Genomic DNA, 22,416 nt, shown 5'->3' on the forward strand with positions numbered 1-22,416 from the left:
CATTGATTTGTTCTCTATAGTTAAGAATCTTAGTTTGTCTCTCTTTTTTCTTTTGTTCATTTGTTTTGTTTCCTAAATTCCACATATAAGTGAAATCATATGATATTTGTCTTTCTCTGACTTATTTCATTTAGTAATATACTCTCTAGCTCCATCTGTGTTGTTGCAAAAAGCAAGATTTCATTATTTTTTATGTCTGGATAATATTCCGTTGTGTATATATACCACATCTTTTTTAAAATGTTTATTTATTTTTGAGAGAGAGAGTGAGAGAAAGATAGGCCACAAGCAGGGGAGGGGCAGAGAGAAAGGGAAACACAGAATCTGAAGCAGGCTCCAGGCACTGAGCTATCAGCATAGAGCCAGACGTGGGGCTTGAACCCATGAACTGTGAGATGTCTTGAGCCAAAATCAGATATCCAACCAACTGAGCCACTCAGGCACCCCTATACCACATCTTCTTTATCCATTCATCTATTGATAGACTTTGGACTGCTTCCATAATTTAGCTATTCTAAATAATGCTGCAATAAACATAGGGTGCATATATCCCTTTGAAGTAGTGTTTTTGCATTTAAGGGGTAAATACCCAGCAGTAAAATTACTGGATTGTAAGATATTCCTATTTAAAATTTTTAAGGAACATCCATACTGTTTTCCACAGTGGCTGCACCAGTATGCATTCCACCAACAGTGCAAGAAGGTTCCTTTTCTCCACATCCTCACCAACACTTATTATTTCTTGTGTTTTTTATTTTAGCCATTCTGACAGGTGTGAGGTGATATCTCATTGTAGTTTTGATTTACATTTCCCTGATAATGAGTGACGTTGGCCATCTTTTCATGTGTCTGTTGGCCATCTGTATGTCTTCTTTGGTGAAATGTCATTTTCTAGTTTCTTAAGATAGTCACTTAGTTCATGACTCTGGAGCTTTCTTCCTTTCTAGTATAAGTATTGAAGGGTATAAATTTCCTTCAAAGAACTTCTTTTGATGTACTCAACAGATTTTGATAGGTGGTATCTTCATTTTTCATCCAGCTCTACGTATTATTTATTCCCCCTATGATTTCTTTTTCTTAACCCAACTTGGGCCAATAGGATTTGGCTTCTCTGAGATTTGGAATAAGGGTACTACATTTCAGAGTCAAGCATTTGTGTGGTGTTAGGCTTCATGGTGCTTTAGAGCTGGGGCAGCCAATGTCTCAAAATACAATCATTATAGACAAGGAGGGAAGCTAAATATCTACAAGGAGAGAATGGAGGGATGCAGACAAAAGATGAATGGACCAATGAAAGATTAAAAGAACCGGATAGATTTATACAACTCATGAGACCCAGATGTGCTTCCTGTTTTTTTTTTTTTTTTTGCTTCTGTGACATTGTCTTGCACCTTTACAATATATTTTTCAATTTTTAGCATAATTTCAGATATATGGAAAATTTCTAAGAATAGTACCAAGAATCCCAATACACTTCACTCACACTCTCCAACAGTCAACATTTTACCACACTTGTTTTATTCTTTTCTATCTCTGTGTATAGACACTTTTCCCCCCTCAGCTGTTTGAGAGTAAACTGAAGAGACAATACCCTTTCACCCTAAATACATAAGTTTACATTTCCTAAGACTAACACATTCTCTTACACAACAATAGCATAACAGAATTAACACTGATATAATATTATTATCTAATCTACAATCCTTATTCATTTTTGCCAGTTGGCCCCATAATATCCTTTTTGGAAATTATGTGTTGCCCTCAGGTCTGATGTCTCTTTAGTCTCCTTTAATCTGAAACAATCCCTTAATATTCTTTTTTTCAATCTTCCTTTGTGTTACATGACCTTGACATAGATGAAGATTACAAGCCAGTTCATTTCTAGAATATCCTTTAATTCCTATTTGCATTTCTCATTATTAGATTCAGATTATGTATTTTAGTCAGGAATATCATTGACATACTGTCAGATCCTCAGTATTTCATGCCAGGGGGCCCATGATGCCATTTCATCCCATGACTGGTAATGTTAACTTTGATCATTTGAATAAGGTGGCATCTATCAACTATGGAATTACTATTCTTCCCTTAGTAACTAGTAAAACAAATGCTTTTTTTTTTTTTTTTTTAGCTCTGCTTGAGGTTGAGTGAGCCTCTGCTCCTTGAAAATGATCCATTTTGTATCCATTAAGCCCATTCAAACTGGCTTAAGAAAGAGGGTCATTGATTGGAGAAAGAAAAAAAAAAGGGGGTCATTTATGTTGCAACTAACTAGAGTCATCATTCAGATTGGCCTAAGTGGAGAGGGGAATTTATAGTCCAGAAGTGGCTTTAACTTCAGGCACAGCCAGATCCAGGAGCTTGCTGTAATCAAGAACATGTCTTATTCATAGTTATTTATATAAATAAAAGGGACTAGATTCTGGACAGACAGAAGCAATAGGTACTTGCTACATTGATTCAGGCAATGACAAAGAGGAAACCGGAAGTGCATGAAGAGACCCAACCACAGCATGGAGTTCCTTTGGAGAGACTTACCCAAGTGGTTCAAGTGGTGCTCAGCAACCCAGGACCAGGATTATCAGCATATTCTCTAACCTGGCCACAATGATTGGTTCAGGGATTAAAACTCACGATGGGCTGAGGAAAAACAGCCCCAGCACTTTCTAGAACTATCAGCTTTGAGGCACTGTGGCTGCTGAGCTTGTGGAATGCCAGCCTAGAACTGTAAGTGGTCATCTTTCTTTCTTAAATGAAGAGGAGGATGAAATCAACACAGAGAAAAGCAGAGCCAAATGACACAGAGAGCTAGGCCCTTCATGGCTTTGTTTCAATACTGTACCCAGCAGTGCTTGAAGCCAGCACTCCCCTGGGATTGTCAGCTGGAACAGCCAATAAATTCACTTTTCCTGCTTAGCCAGTGTGGAAACAGAATGTTGTAAGTTTCTTCTTTGACAAACAAAAATACACAATTAGAAAAAATTCTAGGGGCGTCTGGGTGGCTCAGTCGGTTGGGCGTCCGACTTCAGCTCAGGTCATGATCTCGCGGTCCCTGAGTTGGAGCCCCGCATCAGGCTCTGTGCTGACAGCTCAGAGCCTGGAGCCTGTTTCAGATTCTGTGTCTCCCTCTCTCTCTGATCTTCCCCCATTCATGCTCTGTCTCTCTATGTCTCAAAAATGAATAAACGTTAAAAAAAATTTTTTTTTAAAAGAAAAATTCTTTTAGGGAAAGGCATCATCTTTTAATTAAAAGGCGAATCATTTGGACCCTAAGGTGTTTATGAATTCAAGTGCTGTGGTATAAAAGCTTATGATAAAGTCTGCACTGATAAAATATAATATATGGATGAGCATTTGAGCCTACAGTTTTGGTAATATGATAATCAAGTGAGGGTGGAGGCTTAAATAAATATTATATTTAACTATAGTCAGTTCTCCATGAAAATAGGCGGACTTCTCAGTTTTTCTGCTATTCAATATAAACAATAAGAATTCTCTTGCTGGGCTGCTTTATTGTGAAGACTGTTTTACAAATCACCTTCATTGAGGTATCATTTATGTACCGTAAAATGCACCCATCATAAGTGTACAGTTCAATGAGTTTTGACAAATCTATATATCCATGTAACCACCACCACAATAATGATATAGAACATTTCCATCATCCCCCAGAAGTTCCCCTGTGCCCTTTTGCAGTCAGTTCCCTTCTCGGGCCCCAGGAAAGCACTGATCTGTTCTGTCACCTTAAATTAGCTTTGCCTGTTTTAGAATTTCTGTAAGTGAAATCATATAATATATATTATTTTGTGTCTATCTTCTTTTATTGTCTTTTTATTTTCTATAGAGTCTATGTTTAGCTGTGTGTCATAGTCTATACATCATGTTTTAGATACTTGTGGAAAATAATATTGTAGGACATAACAATGGTTCATAAATTCCACTTATTATTAGCTATTTCGGGTGTAGTTGACTTCAAAATGAACTATTTTTAATATGTCATTTCCAACTTCTGAAAATTTTACTTTAAAAAAGTATAAAGACCCTGGAATAGCTTTTTCATTATTGAGATGTCTTTTATAATTTACTGTTCCCCTTTGGAGAAGTTTAGTTTCCAAAGCTGGCTCCAGGAGGAACTTTATTTATACAAGCCTTTTTGGCACCAGCTTGAATCATCTCCTGTCACTTACACACACCTTTCCCCAAAATAGTCCAGTCCCTTTGTGTCTTATGGAGCTCACTTAATAAGCTCAGCCCATATTGGAATAAAAAAGACCATTGGTATATTATGTCCTGCAGGTGTAGGAAAAAAAGGTGTTGAGAAGGCTCTCACACCAGATGTCCCCTCAGCTCAAAAGGTAGAGAATCAGTTTCCATCGGGTCAAAGTTTCCTGCCACCTGATCATAGATTCCTCTTGTATCTTCATATGTCTCCTCAGGCCAGCAGGGATCACAGAGGCCCTGACAAACAAAGTTGGAGTTAGAACCATAGAGAGATGCCCTGTGGGTCACCATTGCAGCTCTAGGAGGGATACACACTCCTACTCAAATTCCCAGAAAAAAAATGTTTTAGTTTCTAATTATGGGAGGGAATCCAACATATACAAAGAAGAGAGTGATTATAATGAGCCTCCATGAGCCTCAAGTCCAAGATATCTCGTGATTTTTTTCAGAAAAATAATGTAAATGTCAGAAATATGAAACTTTAAAAAATGCAGGAGGGGTGCCTGGCTGGTTTAGTCAGTAGAGCATGTGACTGTTGATCTCTGGGGTTGTGAGTTCAAGCCCCACTTTGGGTATAGAGATAACTTAAAAATAACATCTTTAAGGGGTGCCTGGGTGGCTCAGTTGGTTAAGCATCTGACTCTTGGTTTTGGCTCAGGTCATGATCTCACGGGTTCATGAGATCAGGCCCCATGTCGGGCTCCGTGCTGAGAGTGCAGAGTCTGCTTGGGATTCTCTCTCTCCCTCTTTGTCTCTCTGCCCTTCCACAACTCATATGTGTACACACATGCATGCTCTCTCTCTCTCAAAAATAAAAAAATGAAAGAAATAAAGAAAAATAAAATCTTTTAAAAAATAAAATAGAAACAAAAAAGCATGATATCAGGAATTGTAGAATGTGAGTTGTGATTCTGTTAGTCCTATAAATTTCCAAATTTTCATCAAAATAGAAGACCATGTAGAAGGATCCTTACTGTACATGTGCTTTGCCCTGGAATTGGGAGAAAATGGTTGTTTTAGCTTGGCAAACTTTAGAGCAGATTTGTCCATGGGACAAATATGGTCTGCTGCCTGTTTTTGTACTACTGAGGGGCTAAGAATGGTTTTACATATTTTAATTGATGGGAAAATATCAAAATAAGAATATTTATGACATATTAAAATTATATGAAATTCAAATTTCAGTGTCCAAAAAGGAAGTTTTATTGGAACTTAGCCACATTTGTTCATTTATATATTGTCTATGGGTGCTTTTGTAGTATAGCTGCAGGGCTGAGTGGTTTTGAAAAGGACAGCATGTCCTGCAAAGCCCAAAATATTTATTATCTGGACCCTTACAGAAAGAGTGCAGACTGCATCTGTGCTTTAGAGGGCACATGTGGTTCAGCACCACGGACAGCATTTTTAATGCCCTGCTATTTCCACGCTGGTGAGAACAGTGCCCTCTCTGGGACAAAGTTACAGAGGGAAATCCTTGGCCCAGAGGTGCCAGAGCATTAGCCAAGGCCACACAGAAAGGCAACGGTTCTGACCCATCTCCCTTACTGTGGGGCAGTAGGTGGGGGTAGTTGATGGTTAAAAGTGTCTGTTGTTCTTGCCTGCCCAGCCACCATCTTCACTTGCCTCTGGGCTCTCTGTTCCTCTCCCACTCGGGCTGGTGGATTGAGTGAAACTGGCCCCTAATCCCTGATGCCATGGCTGGACACCGATCCAGACCTGTCTTAGCATAGTCTTTCCCCTGCCTCAGTGTTTCAGCAATAAGTATGTGACCAAAGCTAGACTAATAAAGTGTCAGCACTGGGGCTTTAGGGCTATTGGAAAAAAGACATTCTCTTTTTCTGAGGATTTCCAATCTAATAGGATACAAACCTGAATTTTCTAGGGACATTTCTAGGGAGGAAACTCTGGGTTTCCCTTGACTTTTCAATTGAATGGGCCAAAAAATATTTCTCTATGTCTCTCTACTTAACCAGTGTATTGGAGAAGGCTAATTATCCAACAGAATGCATAGATTCCTTCTTCCACAATAATAGAACTATAGTGAGGCATATATCTCCAAACTGGACTGTATTTCTCAGTCTCCTTTACAGTTAGGTGTGGCCATGTGACTGTGTTCTCACTGAGGAATGAATAGAGTGTACCATTTCTGGGCCTGGGCCATAAGGCAGGGTTGTGCCTCCACCACACTCTATTTTTCCCTATCCCACCAGTTGAAACCCCCAGGACTGGCCTATCCATGCAAATTTGAACATGTACTCACAGATAGCAGAGGAACACAATGGAAAGAACTTGAATTCTGGAATAACCACATGCAACAAGGTCACTCACCTCTGATTGCTATGTGAGAAAGAAATAGGCAATCTTTAGACCACTGGATTGTAGCCAGGACTTTTTGCTATGGTGTCTAGCTTACCCTCACCAATATGAGCAGTAGGAGGTGGGTTTCTGGCATGAGCCAGAAGAGACTTATGCTGATACAAATCTCCTCACCATTGGTACTTCATCATACAGGGGTCCCCAGGCCCCAGATGGGGCATTCAGTTTTTCCACTTCATCATACAGGTGTCCAGGAAAAGCCATATCCTCCTCAAGATGTGTGAGACCTGGAGTTGGAGTGAAAGGAAGGGATGATCAGGGCACCCATCCAGATGTCAAGGGTATCTATGAGCAGGGGGAGTTCTGATGTGGTCATGACTCACCTCGGGGATAAGACACCTCCTCCAGTGTTGGTGGTAGCTGGGGGCTGAAGTCCTTCATGGAGTGGTAATATGGCTCTACATCTGTTGTGCTAACCTGTCAATAATGCCCACCCATGCCCCGAAAAAAAAAACAACAGATAAAATGTTTTCTATCCTCTGATTCCATAGCTCCCAGAAAGGACAATGATAAACCCAAAGCTAATGACAGGCTTTTAGTCTGCCAGTTCACTATTAGCAGGGCATTTGGAAGCACCCCCACTCACCATGGAGCTTTGAGTGTCCTGGCCTCCAGTCCACTGGCTGTCCTCATATTCATTCCTGACTCGGTCTTCCTCTGACCTTCCAGGATAGAGGTATGGAGGGCAGTTGGGTGTTGATTCTGACACCTCTCATCCCCAAAACTCCTCCCTCAGAATCTTTCTTACAGAAAAATATTCCCACTTACCCTGCCTCTGTCTTTTCTGAGATGCCTGAGGGAAGCAGGGAAAAAGGGATCAGAGACACCCCTCCTCTGGCCAGCCAGTCCCTGAGAGACTTTCAATATGAAGCTCAGGGCTTCATGTAACCCTTGGGCCTCCATCCCCACAGGGGAAGAGGGTCTCTCCTCACCTTCAGCAAGACGCCTCAGTCTCCGCTGCCAGAGGAATCCCCCAACACAGGAGATGTTAGAAAGCAGCAAAAGACCCCCAACAGCAAACAGCACAGGCATCAGGGGCAGCCCTGAGGGTCCTGGGGGCAGAAGGTACCCCTCAATGAACCCCAAACAACTGGCTGTAGGCCCAGAGCAGCATTCTCTGACAATGCTCATTTCTGATTAAGCAAAGGTCTCTTCCCAGGTCAGAAAAGCAGATGGGCAGGGATTTCCATGTCCATTCCTTCTTTCCACCCCAGGGCAGGGTGTTTTCTCAAGTCAAGCCACTAACAGTGGGTCCTACTTCTGTCTGAGCCCCACGTGTGGATTCAGGGGGGAGCTTCAGCTCCTTAGCTGGGCATTCACAGCCTCTCCCCAGGTATCAAGCCTTGCCCACCAACCATAGACCCTGGTGTTGGACCCTCTGGCCACACAAATTAACCACTGGTTATTTCCAGAATCACTGAGGCAAAGCCACACCTGTAAGTGTGACTATTTGGAATAGTCAAATGTCTGTCCTTAAATGGCTTTTCTTCTCAACTGATTTTCTTCTCAAATGACTTCCTCTTTGCACAAGCTTCCATTCCAGATAATATCGGAATCCCTGCTATATCCCTAAGGGCAAGACTAAATCCCTCTAAGTAGATGTCTGCTCAGCATCCATCTCCCCATCTTCTGCTGACAACACTAATTTCCTTCAAGGAAATAACCATCCCTCACTCTCAGGCTGTATGTTTCTGCAGACTTCCATGGAGGACACAATGGCCCACCCTGGCCGACGGGAGCACCCATCCCTCTTTCCACAGTGATCAGTTCAGACCAATCCAGCATTTTACCCAAGGTGGATTTTTGCCAGAATAATTAGAACACTCCTCTGCTGGCTGCTAAGAAGGAGAACAGAGCTAGAAGTATGTGTGTGTATGGGGGGGGGGGTGTGTGTTAATTCTTTGCTCTCTTGATGAAAGAACCTGAGAAGGAAGCTATAAAAGACAAAGACAAAGTTGAGAGGGGATGAGAAATAGATCCTTGGTGAATGTTGTGAGCACGTATTGGAGTTTTCAATTTCACAAGCCAAGAATTTCTTTTTATTGCCCACACAGGTGAATTTATGTCACTTGCAACCTTCTTCTCAGACTTTGAAGGGGGACTGTTTGCAAAATGGTCATAATTCTGTCCCTATAACCACACTCTTGAGTAGTCCCCTTCCACACTGACTCTGAGTTGAGCCACGTCACTTGCTTCAGCCCAACAGGCAATAGAAAATATGACAGAATCAGAAGCTTGAAAGTGCTTGTCCTGTCCTGCTGTTCTTGAGACTCCTGTGACCACCTCCATGTGAACAAGCCAAGAAGAGACATGTGGCCCAGTTACTTCCGTTATCCCAACCAAGAGCCAGATTGTCAGATGTGTGAGGAGGAGGCCATTCTAGATCGACTAGTCCCAGCTGAGCCTCCAGCTGCCTGTGGCCCAGAACAGAAGTATTGGGTCACTCATAGAATCAAGAAAAACAATGGTTGTAGCTCTAAGTACCTGTGTTTGAAGTGCTTTATTTTGCCTCAAACTCTAACTGATACAGGCTCTGCACAGGGCAGAGAACCAGCTAATTCTTTCAGAATTAAATTGAATTAGGCAGAGAGAAAATATATCACATCCAGGCAAGAGAAAGAGCTGAGGATGTGGGTGAGGGACAGAGCTAAGTCTTAAGGGGCTGTGGCCACAAAACAGAGCAGGCGGAGCCGGAAACCAGAAGGTTCTATTCTCAGGGGAGGGAGGGATACTCAGCTGATTGAAAACTTACTTGTAGGCTGCTCTGTGGGCAGTTGATAGTCAGGTTGTCCAGAAGGCTGGTCTAGACCTGGGGGGGTGGGGGGGGGTGGTGGTGGATATAGAGATTGTGAATTAACACCAAGAATCTGGGATAAGCCTTAAGTATTTCTTAGTTTCCTATTAAGCTTTTCAACCCATTTTGAGGAACTGATTTTTGTCTTCTTTAGCAATATTTCAAAGACATCTGCAAATCCTGACAGTAATGGCAATACTATTAATAGCCACTCTAATACTACTACTACTACTAATTATTATTATTATTGATGAGTGCTTTATGCTATGGAATCTCCTTTTAACCTGAATTATCAGTTTTGGGGAGTTAATCAAAAACGATGCTCGGCTCTCGGAATGTCTTTTTTTATTTTTTATTTTATTTTATTTTATTTTAGAGAGAGAACACAAGTCAGGGAGAGGGACAGAGGAAGAGAGAGAGACAGAGACAGAGAGACAGAGAGAGAATCTCAAGCAGGCTCCATGTTCAGTGTGGAGGAGACTCAAGGCTCAATCCCAGAACCCTGGGATCATGACCTGAGCCGAAATCAAGAGTTGGACACTCAACTGACTGAGCCACCCAGGTGCCCCTCTCAGGTATCAGTTGTAGAGCAAGTGAAGTGAATATGGTACTTTATGCTTTAGTACCTAAAGAGAAGACTCCACTGGGGGAAAGAAAGAGGAGGAATGGGAAGAACTCCTTACTTCCATGAAGAAAAAGACTGCTCTGTCAGGAAGGGAAAGACAGAAAGAGTGAGTTTTCATGGGGCAGTGTAAACAGAAGTTGAGCGGGGGCGGGAGGGGGGTGCATTTCTTTGAATCGGCATTTATATAGCATTTACTTTGTATGGGTCCATGTTTTAAGCACTTTAGACATATTATTTAATCCTCACACTGTCTGAGAGACACCTTACTTTCAGAAATAGGCACAGAGATCTGAGATACCTTATTTTTAGAAACTGAGGCTCAAAAATGTTAAGTAATTTGCCCAAGGTCTCACAACTAGGAAGTGGCAGGGCTGAGACCTGAATCCAGGCTTGTCTGAACCAGGCTCTGTGGATTAACCACCACACTACAGTGTCTGTCAGAGTCAAAACGTTCTTCTCATTAGTCATAGTAAAGAATTTGCCCCTTTCATCAAAGTTGCTGAATTTATTGGCATAAAGTTGTCCATAATATTCCCTAACTTGTCCTTAATATCTGTAGATTAGTAGTAATGTCCTCTCTCATTCCTGATAATGGTGAGGTTGCGTCTTCCCTCTTTTTTGCCTTGATTTTTGTTGGGGTTTTCTTGTTCTTTTTTTAAAGTTTATTTTTGAGAGAGACAGAGACAGCATGAGTGGGGGAGGGGCAGAGAGAGAGGGAGACACAGAATCCCAAGCAGGCTCTGAGCTCAAGGTCAGCACCGAGACTGACATGGGGCTCGAACTCATGAACCGAACAGTGAGATCATGACCTGAGCTGAAACCAAGAGTCAGACGCTTAAACCAACTGAACCACCCAGTCGCCCCTGCCTTGATTAGCTTTATAAAGGTTATTGATCTTTTCAAAGCAGCAGCTTTTGGCTTCATTGATTTTTTTCTATTGTTTTTCTGTTTTCTAGTCCATCGATTTTTGCTCTTACCTTTATTATTTTCTTCCTGTTTCCTTTAGGTTTAATTTGCCCTTCTTTTTCTAATTTCTTAAGATAGAAACTAAGCATCAATTTGAAGCCTTTTTAAAAATCTAAATGAGCACTCAATGTTACAAATTTCCTGCTAAGCACTGCTTTAGCTGCAGCCCACAATTTCCATGTTTTCATTTTCATTCAATTCAAACTTTCTTCTAATTTCCCTTGTGTCATTAATCACATTCAGACAGTATAGTTTAGTGGCTAAAAACCGCTTCCTGGAGTTTATCTTCCTGAGTTCCAATCTCATCTCTACCTCCTTCTAGCTGTGTGAGCTTCAACAGTTTGCTTAACCTCTCTAGTCCTCAGTTTCTTCATCTATAAAAAGGGAATAATAGTATCTACTTCACTATACCATCCTACAAGTCCCCTGAGGAGGTCTAAAACCTGCTCAAGACTGTCTTTTCCCACCTGGGGTGGTGACAGAGATCTGGGACCCCTTGTCCATTAGTCCGCTGTCCCCCAGGGCATTGCTGGCCAGCAGCCAGACCCTGTATCGTGTAGAGGGCTGCAGCCCAGTCAGTGTGAAGGTGGTGGCCTGAGGTGGTAGGACATCCATGTAGAGGAACCCTGGAGTCCCCAGAGCCTCATACCTGTATGAGAGGAAGGGCAGTCATTGAGGGAGGTGCCCCAGCCCTGCTGGCTGCCATCCCTTCCTGCCTTGACAGGAACCCACCTGATTTGGAACCTCTGTGGCAAACCCCCATCAAAGCCAGGCTTCCATTCCAACCCCACTGAGTATGGGGTCATGCTCATGACCTTTAATCCTGTTGGGGGATCTGGGCGGCCTTTGAGGAAAAGGATGAGGGAAATAGTCAGAGGATACAAAAGGGTTCTGCAAGATTCCTTCCAGATTTTTCTAAGAATGATTTTAAATATACAGTTGATTCTTGTTATTAGTAGTGGTTATGTTCTATAAAGTTGCTATGGCCACTGAATTACAGAATATCAAATCATTGCTTCTGGGAGAAATGCAGAGTCAGACCCCTGTGAGCCTGCAGTCACATTTTCATCAACCAGTCAATACATGATCTTGTTTTGTGTGTGCTTCTGTCTAAAGACACCTTATTTAATATATCTTATTGATCGACTCATTAACATTGAACTCACGGCCAACAATGTCATAATTGATGTTTGAAGGAAGCCTATCCAAGAGAAGTGTTTTCTCCATATGTTTAGGAACAGTAGATAGCAATTCAGGACTGTGCCTAGAGGCCATTTTAAATAGCAAGATCACTAACAAAAAGCACAAAAGTGCAAAAAAAATGTGGCACCAGATAGGGCCACAAAGAAGACACTTCGTTGTAGGATGAAAGCGGAACAAGAAGGCAGAGTGTCACCTTATTCTGCCTCAGCTGAGAATGTCCTCACTGGGCAACTCAATTTTTTTGCCTGCTCTGGACATGTCCCCGAGTGACCAAGAAAGCAGCATGAGTGTTGATTTTGAGGTTACAAATAAACTTAGCAAGTAAGCAAATTTACAAATACAGACTTGACAAGTAATGAGTATTGTCTGTACATGACATACATTCCTTGTGTGGATTTTTTGGTGTCTATTTCACATCCATTCCTCATTTCTTATGGTTACAAAATCCTGAGTATCCTTTGGAAAACCACTAGCCCACATTCTTAGGCCACATGCTTCTGATGGAAGTGACTCCACTCCCTTGTAGGATAGATTTGTGTCCAGGCCAAACCAACCAGAATGTCGCCTTCCCTGACCACAGGGTTTGTTCAGGGGTGGGATGGGAGCTGAGTAGAGCCAATGAGTCTTAACTCTAGTACTTTCATACCACTGTTAGGAAAAGAAAAAATTCTATGTCCCCTGGGAAGTCTAACAGCCCTCCATGAGGAGCCTTAGAATAAAGCCAACACAGAAAAGCAGACCTGAGAGACAGAGAGTTCTGGATGGCAGTGAACCTAGATCTAGCAACTCCTAATGATCTACTTTTTGGTTACTTGGGCCAATAAATTATCCCTCACCCACCCACTGCCTTTTTTTTTCTTTGCTATGAGTTTTCCTAAAGATCCAGAATCTATTAGGATTTTCAGGGCAGGCAGAAACTCCATCCTCACTCATAAACACCTCTCAGGTTTGGGGAACACTGCCATTCTGGGCCAACCAGAGACTTGGGGATTGACCCAGGGAGCACCCTCCCAACACCCTCACACCCCACTCCCACCATACTGATGCTGACGAGTTGAATGTTGGTGCGGTCTGAGCCAAGGGGGTTGGTGGCTGTGCACGTGAACAGGGCATAGTCCTGGGCCGCAGACACATTGGCAATAGTCAGGAGACTGCTGTGGACCATACCCTGGTGATATGTGTGCTCTGTGTATCTGGAGAAGAGGTGTGGCAGGGACTCAGGGAAGGTAACTAGGGTTGGGGGACCAAAGTTGGGACTAGGGTGCTACATGGCTAGGCCTTGACTCACCTGGGATCCTGGAGATCCAGAGCGACTCCATTTTTGGTCCAAGTGAAGACGATGTTAGGGACACCTCGGGCACGACAGTGGAGGGTGGCAGAACTGGTGCTATCTCCAGCTGCCGCCACCTTAGTTAGGGGGGTGGGGTGCTCCACCTGGGGGGCAACTAGGAGGGGTTGTTGGTCAACATAAGGTATGTGGAAGGACATGAGAAATGTGGGCTTAGTGGCAGGCCTTGAAGTCAGGATTTTGGGTGTCACTCACATCTGACAACAAGTCGGACCAACCCTCGGGCTGGAGGTGCTACTCCATTGTCCACGATGCACTGGTAAGCACCAGCCTGGTCCAATTTGGCATGGTGAATTCGAAGACGCCCTGTGGATCCCTTTGACATCTTCTCCATGTCATCCAGGCTGTGGTCCTCTTCCTCTTCTCCCTTGAGGCACAAGATACAGGAGATGGCCCCCAAGTCTGACCCCAGCTCTGTTATCCCCCAAACTGGGTCCCTCCTGTATCTTTATTCTCCTAGGCACAATCATCCTCCACAGATCTAGCAAAGAAAAAATTCCCTATCCATTCCCCCAGTCATCCATCTATCTATCCATTTATCCAATCATTTGTGCATGGGCCCATCCATTCATCCACCAATCCAGACAACTATTCACCCATCCATTTATCCAACCATTCATGCTTGGAACCATTTATCTACCCATCCACCTGTCTATTTGACCACGCACCTATTTATCAATTTATTCATTTATCTGTCCATCCATCTACCTCTCCTATCCATTCATTCATTTGCCCATTCATTCACCCAGCTATTTATCTTCCTTCTATCTATCCATCTGCCCACCCTTCCATCTGTCCGACCACCCACCTCATCTATTTGTTCATATGCGCACATACCCATAAATACATGCAACTGTTCATCAGCCCATCCAGATACCTATTTATTTATCTCTTCATCTCTCCACTGACCTCTGCACCCATCCATCCATGCATCCATCCATAATCTTTTCACAGACATCTTTCTATTGATGGTGTATTTATCCATCCATTTACTCTCTAATCTAATCCATTTATTTCTCTCATTCAGTCATTTACCTACTTATCTATTCATCATCAGTCTATTCATTCACTTGTCCATTTGTCCATCCATTCATTCATTCATTCATTCATCCATCCATCCACCTACCTATTGATCCATATATCCATCTACCTGCCCACCCACTCATTTGGTTATCTATCCACAAATGCACCCATCCATCTGCCATTCACCTGCCAGTTCTCCAGTTCACTGGAGTATGTCCCAACAAATATGTAATTATACAGGATCATGTAGATGTGATCCCTCCTCCCAAGGAATTCACAGTTAAGAAACCACATCCCCAGACCCCACTTCCATTTACCAAAGGTTGGATCCTTACCAGCCTCTCCCAGTTGAACATCCCTGGAAGGATGGGATTGGCATCAACGGTGCAGACTATATCCACAGAACCCCCAATATTCACCTCAGTAGGGTCCTGGAGAACTCGTATAGTGGGGGCATCTGGGGGAGGCAAGGATTTGGGGAAGGCACTTGGGCCTACACAATTGATGGTGAGAGAAGGTCCCAAGTAGGAGAGGTGTCTTAGAGGTGTTCAGGAAAGTTACAGGTGTAATACAGACTGCCCTTTATGAAGAGCACTTGGAGTAAAGTTCTCAGTGTTAGTGAGACATTCCCCACCTTCTACTGTCTCTGTAGTGACAAGAGTAGGTCTGGTGGACTTCCAGGATTGTGTGGAAGTGGAGCTTCCACAACGGGCTTGGCTTCCTGATGAGAGTAATTCCTATGTAGGTGGGCCCCCTGTCTGAGCAAATTCCACATAGGGTCTCACTAGTGGACAGGGTTCCCAAAGTGGGAGTGGCTCCATCACAGTAGAGGCTCCCGGAGTGGGAAGCTTTCAGGATGGGTGAATATCTCTGGGTGTGTGGAGCTTCCACAATAAGGAGACTCCACAGTGGGCAAGGTTCCCCGAGTTGGTGTGGTTACCATGGAGGGCAGGCCCCCCAGAACACTCTAGTTTCCTAGGATGATGAAGGGGGCTCACAGTGTACATCCAGCCGCACTAGCGCTTCCGCGGTGCCCTCTGAGTTCTGGCAATGCAGCTGATAAAGGCCATCGTCAGCACGGGTCACGTTCCATAGCTGCAGAGCTCCACCAGACAGGATGCGATGCCGAGGGCCACCAGCTGGGGAAGGTCAGGGTGAGGGGCCCGCACCCTTCTCTATGTCCAGGAGACCCACACCCTTCTCTATGCCCACTCCGCGCACCTGGGCTGAGGCGGTAGCCCCGGAAGGTCCAGTTGAAGGCCTCCGGGGCAGGGTTGGCAGACACAGACACAGGCAGCAGTGCCTCACCCTGCTCCACCGCGGTCACCACAAGCACCTGCTCCCCCAGGAACTCTGGAGGGTCTGTGGAAGGAGCACCACCACGAGTCAAGATTGTTGTTAAGGCTGGGGTCCGAGATGGATCTGAGATCAGGTACCGGTATAAGGGTTAAAGTTAGGTCATAACTAGATTTAAGGTTGTGGACAAGGTAACAAGTTCAGAGCTGAGCTCAGAGGTTAGGTTCAGGATAGAGGTCAGAATCCAGTGTAGGAAAAGGATAAAGGCCAGAGTCAGGTTAGAAGATGGAGAGAGGGTTCGGGATGGAGGTCACTGTCAGGGGTCAGGATAGAGGGCAAAGGCAAAATGGAGGTTGGGCAGGGTTGGAGTTGGTGTAGAGTCGGGGGTCAGGATAAAGGTCCGGAAAGTTTCAAGCTTTAGATTGGAGATAAAGGGCAGTGTCAAGGTGAAGACCGAAGTAGTAGAGGATCAGGAGGAAATCCAGAGGGTTCCACATACACAGCACATTGAGGCGGTAGAAGGCGCTCATGGTTTCCCGCAGCTCAGTGCTGTGGGCTCGGCAGGTCACTCGGTGGCCGTGGTCACGGGATGACATTCTCAGAAGGACACTCCTGGCTGCTGCCGATCCTTTGAATGGGGCACTACGGGGTGGTATGGCCACACTTTCCAGCCTGTGGACCAGGCAGGGGTGGTGGAGTCAGGCCAGAGCCAGCTCAGGGATGGAACCAGAGCCAGAGGCATACTAGGTACAGGGCAGGACACCAGGGGTGGGGAGGGGAGCTCAGACGGTAAAGAGGCATGACCAGAACCAGAGAGTGGTGGGGCCCTTCGCACTCTCACCTCTCCCCCTCCTTGTCCCATGACAAATTGACAGGAGGGTTACTGCTAACGCTGACGCAAGTCAAGTTTAAGGCATCCCCTGGGCGCAGCGCCGACGCATTGGCCAGAATCGTCACGTTTGTTGGGGGAACTTCAAGAATGAGTCGGAAAAGCGAGGCTCAGAGCCTGCTTCCGCCTCACCTAGACTCCAGGCCCAGCTGCACAAGTCCTGGCTCTTGGCATCCACTGTCCCCCAGCCGGGCTCTGGCTTAGTTCCCCGCCGCGACCAAGCCCTCCCCCAGGCCACGGCCGTGCGCGCCCTCACACTGCACCACAAGCTGCGTGGATGCGCTGAGCTGACCCGCCTTGCACGTGAACTTGGCCTGGTTGTCCGACGGACCCGTGATCAGTACAAGCTCGCGGGAGAAGGTGCTCCCCGACTTCTCCAGACTTCCCAGCTGCACTCGCCGCGGCTCCTGGGGCGGCCGCGGTTCGGTCACCGCACGGGAGTCCTGGGGGCAAAGACTTACGGGGGGGACCGCGTAGGCCTGCCATTTCCCCCAGAAAGAGCCTCATCGGGTTGGCTGCCCCCAGTCCAGATAAAGCCTTCCTGTGATGAAGAAAAGGCGCCCCCTTCCGCTGGCACCCAGCTAGGGTAGAGGAATGGGGATTGGAACTGAGCACCTCCCACCTGGAGTCTCTCCCACTGACCCTGGGCCCCCAGAGCTCCGCGGTTTTGCGGTGGGATCTGGCTTCCAGGCCCACGCCCCCATTCCCCGCCCCGCCTGCTCTGCTCTCTGGAGGCCAGCAGTTATTAGCGCCCCCTGCCGACCCTCAGCCCCACTCCTCAACAACCACTCCAGCTGCGCTTAGCAAACACCACCTGCCTGGAAACTCCCATGGAATCCTCAAGCCTTTCCCAGAATTTCTTCATTTTTTCCTATCTTTAGTTCTTTTTCTTTACATTCCCACTTTCCCCAAAGACTTCCTTTGATTGTTCTTTTAATTCTATAGTCTTTCCACAGGTTTCTGAATCCGTTCCCAATATTCTCTTATTACCCTAAAATAGTCTTTTACCTGTGTAATGCCCAAATTCTTGGCATTTTCCCAGAGTTCTCTCCAATGAAATTTCATCCCTATAATCCCTAGTCTTTCCCCCAAAATTTCCACTAGCCCTCTAATTTCCCAGGATTTTCTCAGAATTCTGTCAGAATTTCTCTTAATTTTAATGGAATTTCACTTTCTTGCCCCCAAGTCCCACGAATTAATTAATATGAATAGATTTACAAATGTTCTGTGGAATAACTAGTCTCTCCCCAAAATTTCCAGCCTTTACCCTATCATTGTCTTTGTTCCTGGAATTCTTAGTCTTTCTCTAAAATTCCTGCCATTGCATCTGAATCCCCAAAATTTCATGAGAATTTTCTTTACTTTTGATGAAATTAATTGCCTTTTCTCTAGAATTCCCTATCCTGATCTAGAATGCCTTCTTTTCCCCCAGAATTCTCACTGTTTTCCCAGAATTCCAAGAGTTTTCCTAGGATTCCATTTAATTCTAATGGCATTTGTGTCTTTCCCAGTTCCCTACCAAAACTCAAACTCTCCAGTATTTTTCAAGAAATTCAAGTTTTCCCAAGATTTCCCAAGACTCTGGAGGAAAGAAAGGGCTTCATCTTTCCCCCACTTTTCTGGCCACCCCACACCCCTTGCTTGGCACCAACCTTGAACCAGGTAAGAGATGGGTCTGGGTTGCCTCCAATGGCCAAACACACCAGCCTCACCCGAGTCCCAGCCCGGAGGCGCTGTCCCTCTGGGGGGCCCTCTATCCACAACTTCTGGGCAGGATCTGTGGGGAGAGCCAGGAAGAATGGCCTTTCTCTCTGGGCTGGGCCTGACGGGGGGTGGGGGTGGGGGGTGGGGAGGGGTCTCTAAGGGGTGGGGCGCCTCTGGGCAAAGGTGGGGGCTCACATTTCACATTCAGGATAAGTGACTTCTTGAAGGTCTCCTTGGTGAAGGCCTCACTAAAGGCTTCACACGTGAGGGTCAGACCATTGTCCTCCCGTCGCACCAAGAATGTCAAGTTGGACATGGAGATGTGGCCACCATGCAGGCCCTGGCAGGGAGAGAGCTTCAGACTTGGGAACGAGATCACTCCCATCCATGGTACTGAGGGCTGGGCTCAACTGGGACCCTAGCAGGGACACATAAAGCATCTCCACCCTCTCCTCTGAGACCCAGGAGGCCAGGACCCCAGTGCATACTCCCCAAGGACCAAGGCATCCAGGCTGCCAGACCCATCCTCGCCCAGATCCAGGAGTCATGCCCTCAGCTCCCTCCTCCCTCAGACCCGGGAGCCTGGCCACCGCCTCACATCCATGACCATGTCTTCTGTGGGCAGCAGCTGCCGCCAACCCAGCCACCATCGCAACAGGACCCGTGGGCGACTGGACTTGGTGATGCAGGAGAGTGTAACGTTCTTGTTCTCAGACTGGGACGCAGATCCCAGGATGGTAATGGCACTGGGGGGGACTGCAGAGATGATGGACAGAGGAGAGACACTAAACTAGGCTGGATGCCTCACAGGCCGGCCCAGATAAGTGACTGGGGACAGATGACAAGGTCTTTGGCATCAGTCAGGCATGATTTGGGAGCACAAACAGATGGTTCTCTGGGGCACAGACTGACAGATGGGCAGTTGGCATCAGGACTCACAGGTGACCTGCAGGGTGACCCCACGTTCCTGGATTCCCGTCGATACGCTGTTGTGGGCCTCACAGCTGAGCCTCGCCCCGTGGTCTTCTGGTCGCACAATCATCACTAGCATGCTTCGGGCCACTGCCTCAGCATGCTCTGTGCCCCACGCTGTGGACATGGGCTGGCCATTCTGGAGACAGAGACAGACCTGGGCCAGCTCAGGGCCAGCTCCTCCCCCTACCCTCCCACCCCCATGCCTGCCTCTGCCCTCACCTTCAGCCACTGCAGTGTGGCTGGCGGATTTCCCCCTCGGGACACACACAGCAGCTCCAAGCTCTGTCCTGCCCGCACGTGCCCCTCGTCCAGGCCTGGCCATTCAATGACAGGAGGTCCTGGGGGGACTGGGAAGCAGCACTCATTGGGCCTGTGGAGCTCATCCATTCTTTCCAGGACCCACAACCTGCCTCTTGAACCCTCATGTTCCTCCTTGAGAGTCTGAACCTTCCAAATCCCTGAACTCCCCAGGACCCCCAATTCCTGCTTCCCACCCCTAATGTCCATAGCTGACTCAGTTCCCTACTTACACAGAACATTCATGGTGACTGAGACCCGGATAGGGGTGTCCAATGCTGGGCTGGACCCCTCACAGACCAGCAGCTTCCCATTATCTGAGCTCTGAGGTGTCACCCTGGGGTGGGAAGTTGGGGTTCTGGAGTCAGAGTCATCTGAAATTTGGGGAGTCAGGGTGAAGAGGTGGGGATCCCAGTTTCCCACATCTGGTCTAAGTTTCTCTGCTGGTTTCCTCTAGGATCTAGAGTTCTATGGAAGACATCTGGGGGGTCGGCAGTGAAAACTGGAATCCCGGAGCCCACACCAAAGCCCTTGTACTTGATGCTCTGGAATTTGCATTCATTTCCATGAAGATGTTTTGAAGTGTCAGAGTAAAGAATTAGGTCCCAGATGTTCACACCTGACTCTAGTCTCTGTGCATAAATCCCTGGGATATGGAGTTTTCATGGGAAAATTTGGGGGCCAGGCTGAGGGAAGGCATCCCAATTTTCATACCTGGCTGTGGCCTCTGTGGTGAAGAGTTTCTCCTGGGACCCCACATTCACATTAGCAGAGATGTCAGAAATTGTTTGTCCACCTTGGGGTAACAAGAGGGCTAGAGGGGTGCCAGGTTCCCCCCAAGGTAGATCCTGAAGAGAATGGCCTGGAAATCCTAGGGTGCACATATTGCCCTCTCCCTCCTAGTTCCAGAGGAAAAGCACCAGCTCTGTTCCTCCGCAAGTTCAGCCCTCCCGGAGTCCCTGAGGCCAAGTCCTGGGCCTCACCCCTGTCCTCACCACCTTGCTGGGTTGTATCACTCACCCCCATCACCCAGCTTCTTGCTTCTGCACCAACGATGACACGCATATCTCTGTCTGGAGCCTCGGGCTCTTCCCTGAGTTCCAGAACTGCAGTCCTGCAATCACTCTGGTACCTTTCCCTGGATGTTCCCTCCTATTCACAGGGTCTCACGCTGACCTCAACATCTCTCCAAGCCCCCTCCTGCATCCCCACCACTCAGGAAGGCCCTATTTTCTGGGACCCCTAGGAGGGCACTGGGCGGGGACACACCCCTTCCCCACTCCAGAGGCTTTACACTGTTCCCACCAGTTCACCCACTCACTCTGGATGAAGGTGATGTCAGGTGCTGGCTTTGCATCCCCAGACACACAGCTGACCACGTACTCCTGCCCAGCTACCCATGTGACTGTGCTTCCTGCCTCAGGGGTCAGCTGAAGCACCTTGGGGGGCACTGGTGAGAAAAGGTCTGAGGTGAGCTGCCACCACTGAGAAAGATATGAGGATTTGGGTTTTCAGTCTCATTGCTCATGAAATGAGCTCGGCGCCCTGGGTCTGGGACTGGGGCCTGGGGACTGGGGACTTGGAACCCTGGGCCCTGGGATAGGAAAGGGCTGGAAATCTGGACTCAAGGGTCCTGGGGGTCTCTCACCCATACCCAGGATGGTAAGGATCACTCTGGGGGACACGAGCTCGGGGCCTGTCTCTGAGCGGCCGACCTGACATTCGTACTCTGCATCGTCACTGAGGTCACATGCTTCAATGTGCAGGTGGAATTCACCTGCAGGTAAGACCAAGAGTCCCAGGTCAGGGCCACAGTCAGCCCCTGCTGGTGGCTTCGAGTCTTAGGCCCTGACCGCTTACCTCTATCGGGGTCCCCTTCTAGGCGGTACCTCGGAAAGCTGGGGATCCTAGGATCAGGGCCTAGGAGTAGCCCATCTTTGGCCCATTGCACCGCACTGCCAGGGGCGCTGACCCCACACCGCAGCTCAGCAGTGGCCCCCTCGACCACCGTCAAGTTTTCAGGCAGAGCCCAGAAGCCTCGGGGGGTGGAAGCAGGGGGTGGCAAATGGGCCAGGCCTGGGGACACAGGGCTGTCAGCAGGAGAGGGCAGGGGGGTCTGTCTGGAGAACATGAGCGGGAAATGAGGGCCACATGGTGCTGGGTCACAAGACCAGGATTCCACTCACCTGTGGTCAGCAGCCCCAGAAGGAGCAGGGGAACCCTGCCAGGGGTCCTCAGGGCCATCCCAGGTCCTCTGCCCGTGGCTCCTGTGGTGTCCACTGCCTACCTGCTGCCTCTGTTTCTGTCTTTCTATGGGTCCTTCTATGTCTCTTGCTTTGCTTATTGTCCCTCTTTGTCCATTTGTCTCCTTCTCTTTCTCTGGTTTCCTCTCTTCCCAGGAGTCAGTCTGTCAGTCTCTCTCTCCTCTCTCTCCCTCTCTCTCTCTCTCTCTCCCTCTCTCTCTCTCTCTCTCTCTCTTTTTCCTCCTCTTCAGTCTCTTCTCTCCTGCCACCCCCTCCCCTGCTCTCCTCTCACCACTCAGTCCCTCAGGGAGGACGGCTGCTCAGAGTCCGGCAGGCCTCAGGAGCCCAGGAGAGTGATGAGGCTGATGTGATCAGTGGCAGAGACCCTCAGTGACAGAGACCCAGCCACTGTTGTCTTCACAATGCTGCCTCCCCCAGGTGCCCTCCCGAGAGCCT

The 22,416-nt window shown here is 47.1% G+C and overlaps 1 protein-coding gene across 9 annotated transcripts; it reads right to left on the minus strand.

Moving 5' to 3' along the window:
* Nucleotides 1-3,492: 3,492 nt before the first annotated feature.
* NPHS1 (NPHS1 adhesion molecule, nephrin) lies at nucleotides 3,493-22,413 on the minus strand. Of its 9 annotated transcripts, none has more exons than XM_053210452.1 (29): nucleotides 21,904-22,412; nucleotides 21,578-21,793; nucleotides 21,372-21,494; nucleotides 21,039-21,167; nucleotides 20,432-20,513; nucleotides 19,951-20,054; nucleotides 19,640-19,767; nucleotides 19,385-19,556; nucleotides 19,044-19,201; nucleotides 18,641-18,785; nucleotides 18,394-18,518; nucleotides 17,073-17,184; nucleotides 16,694-16,823; nucleotides 16,352-16,524; nucleotides 15,778-15,918; nucleotides 15,555-15,695; nucleotides 14,892-15,013; nucleotides 13,729-13,900; nucleotides 13,474-13,630; nucleotides 13,227-13,378; nucleotides 11,715-11,826; nucleotides 11,450-11,631; nucleotides 9,350-9,406; nucleotides 7,530-7,649; nucleotides 7,366-7,390; nucleotides 7,184-7,259; nucleotides 6,921-7,014; nucleotides 6,712-6,824; nucleotides 3,493-4,458 (listed from the first exon to the last, which is right to left on the minus strand). In XM_053210452.1, the coding sequence occupies exons 1-29, from the start codon at nucleotides 21,959-21,961 to the stop codon at nucleotides 4,327-4,329; spliced, it is 3,651 nt and encodes a 1,216-aa protein (XP_053066427.1). In that variant the 5' UTR covers nucleotides 21,962-22,412; the 3' UTR covers nucleotides 3,493-4,326. The 9 variants fall into 9 exon arrangements, with proteins under 9 accessions (XP_053066427.1, XP_053066425.1, XP_026900484.1 ...); XM_053210450.1 differs by having other exon boundaries at nucleotides 17,034-17,184; XM_027044683.2 differs by having other exon boundaries at nucleotides 16,998-17,184.
* Nucleotides 22,414-22,416: the final 3 nt, after the last annotated feature.

This window comes from Acinonyx jubatus, chromosome E2 (genome assembly GCF_027475565.1).
Source record: "Acinonyx jubatus isolate Ajub_Pintada_27869175 chromosome E2, VMU_Ajub_asm_v1.0, whole genome shotgun sequence".
NCBI classification, from domain to species: Eukaryota; Metazoa; Chordata; class Mammalia; order Carnivora; family Felidae; genus Acinonyx; species Acinonyx jubatus.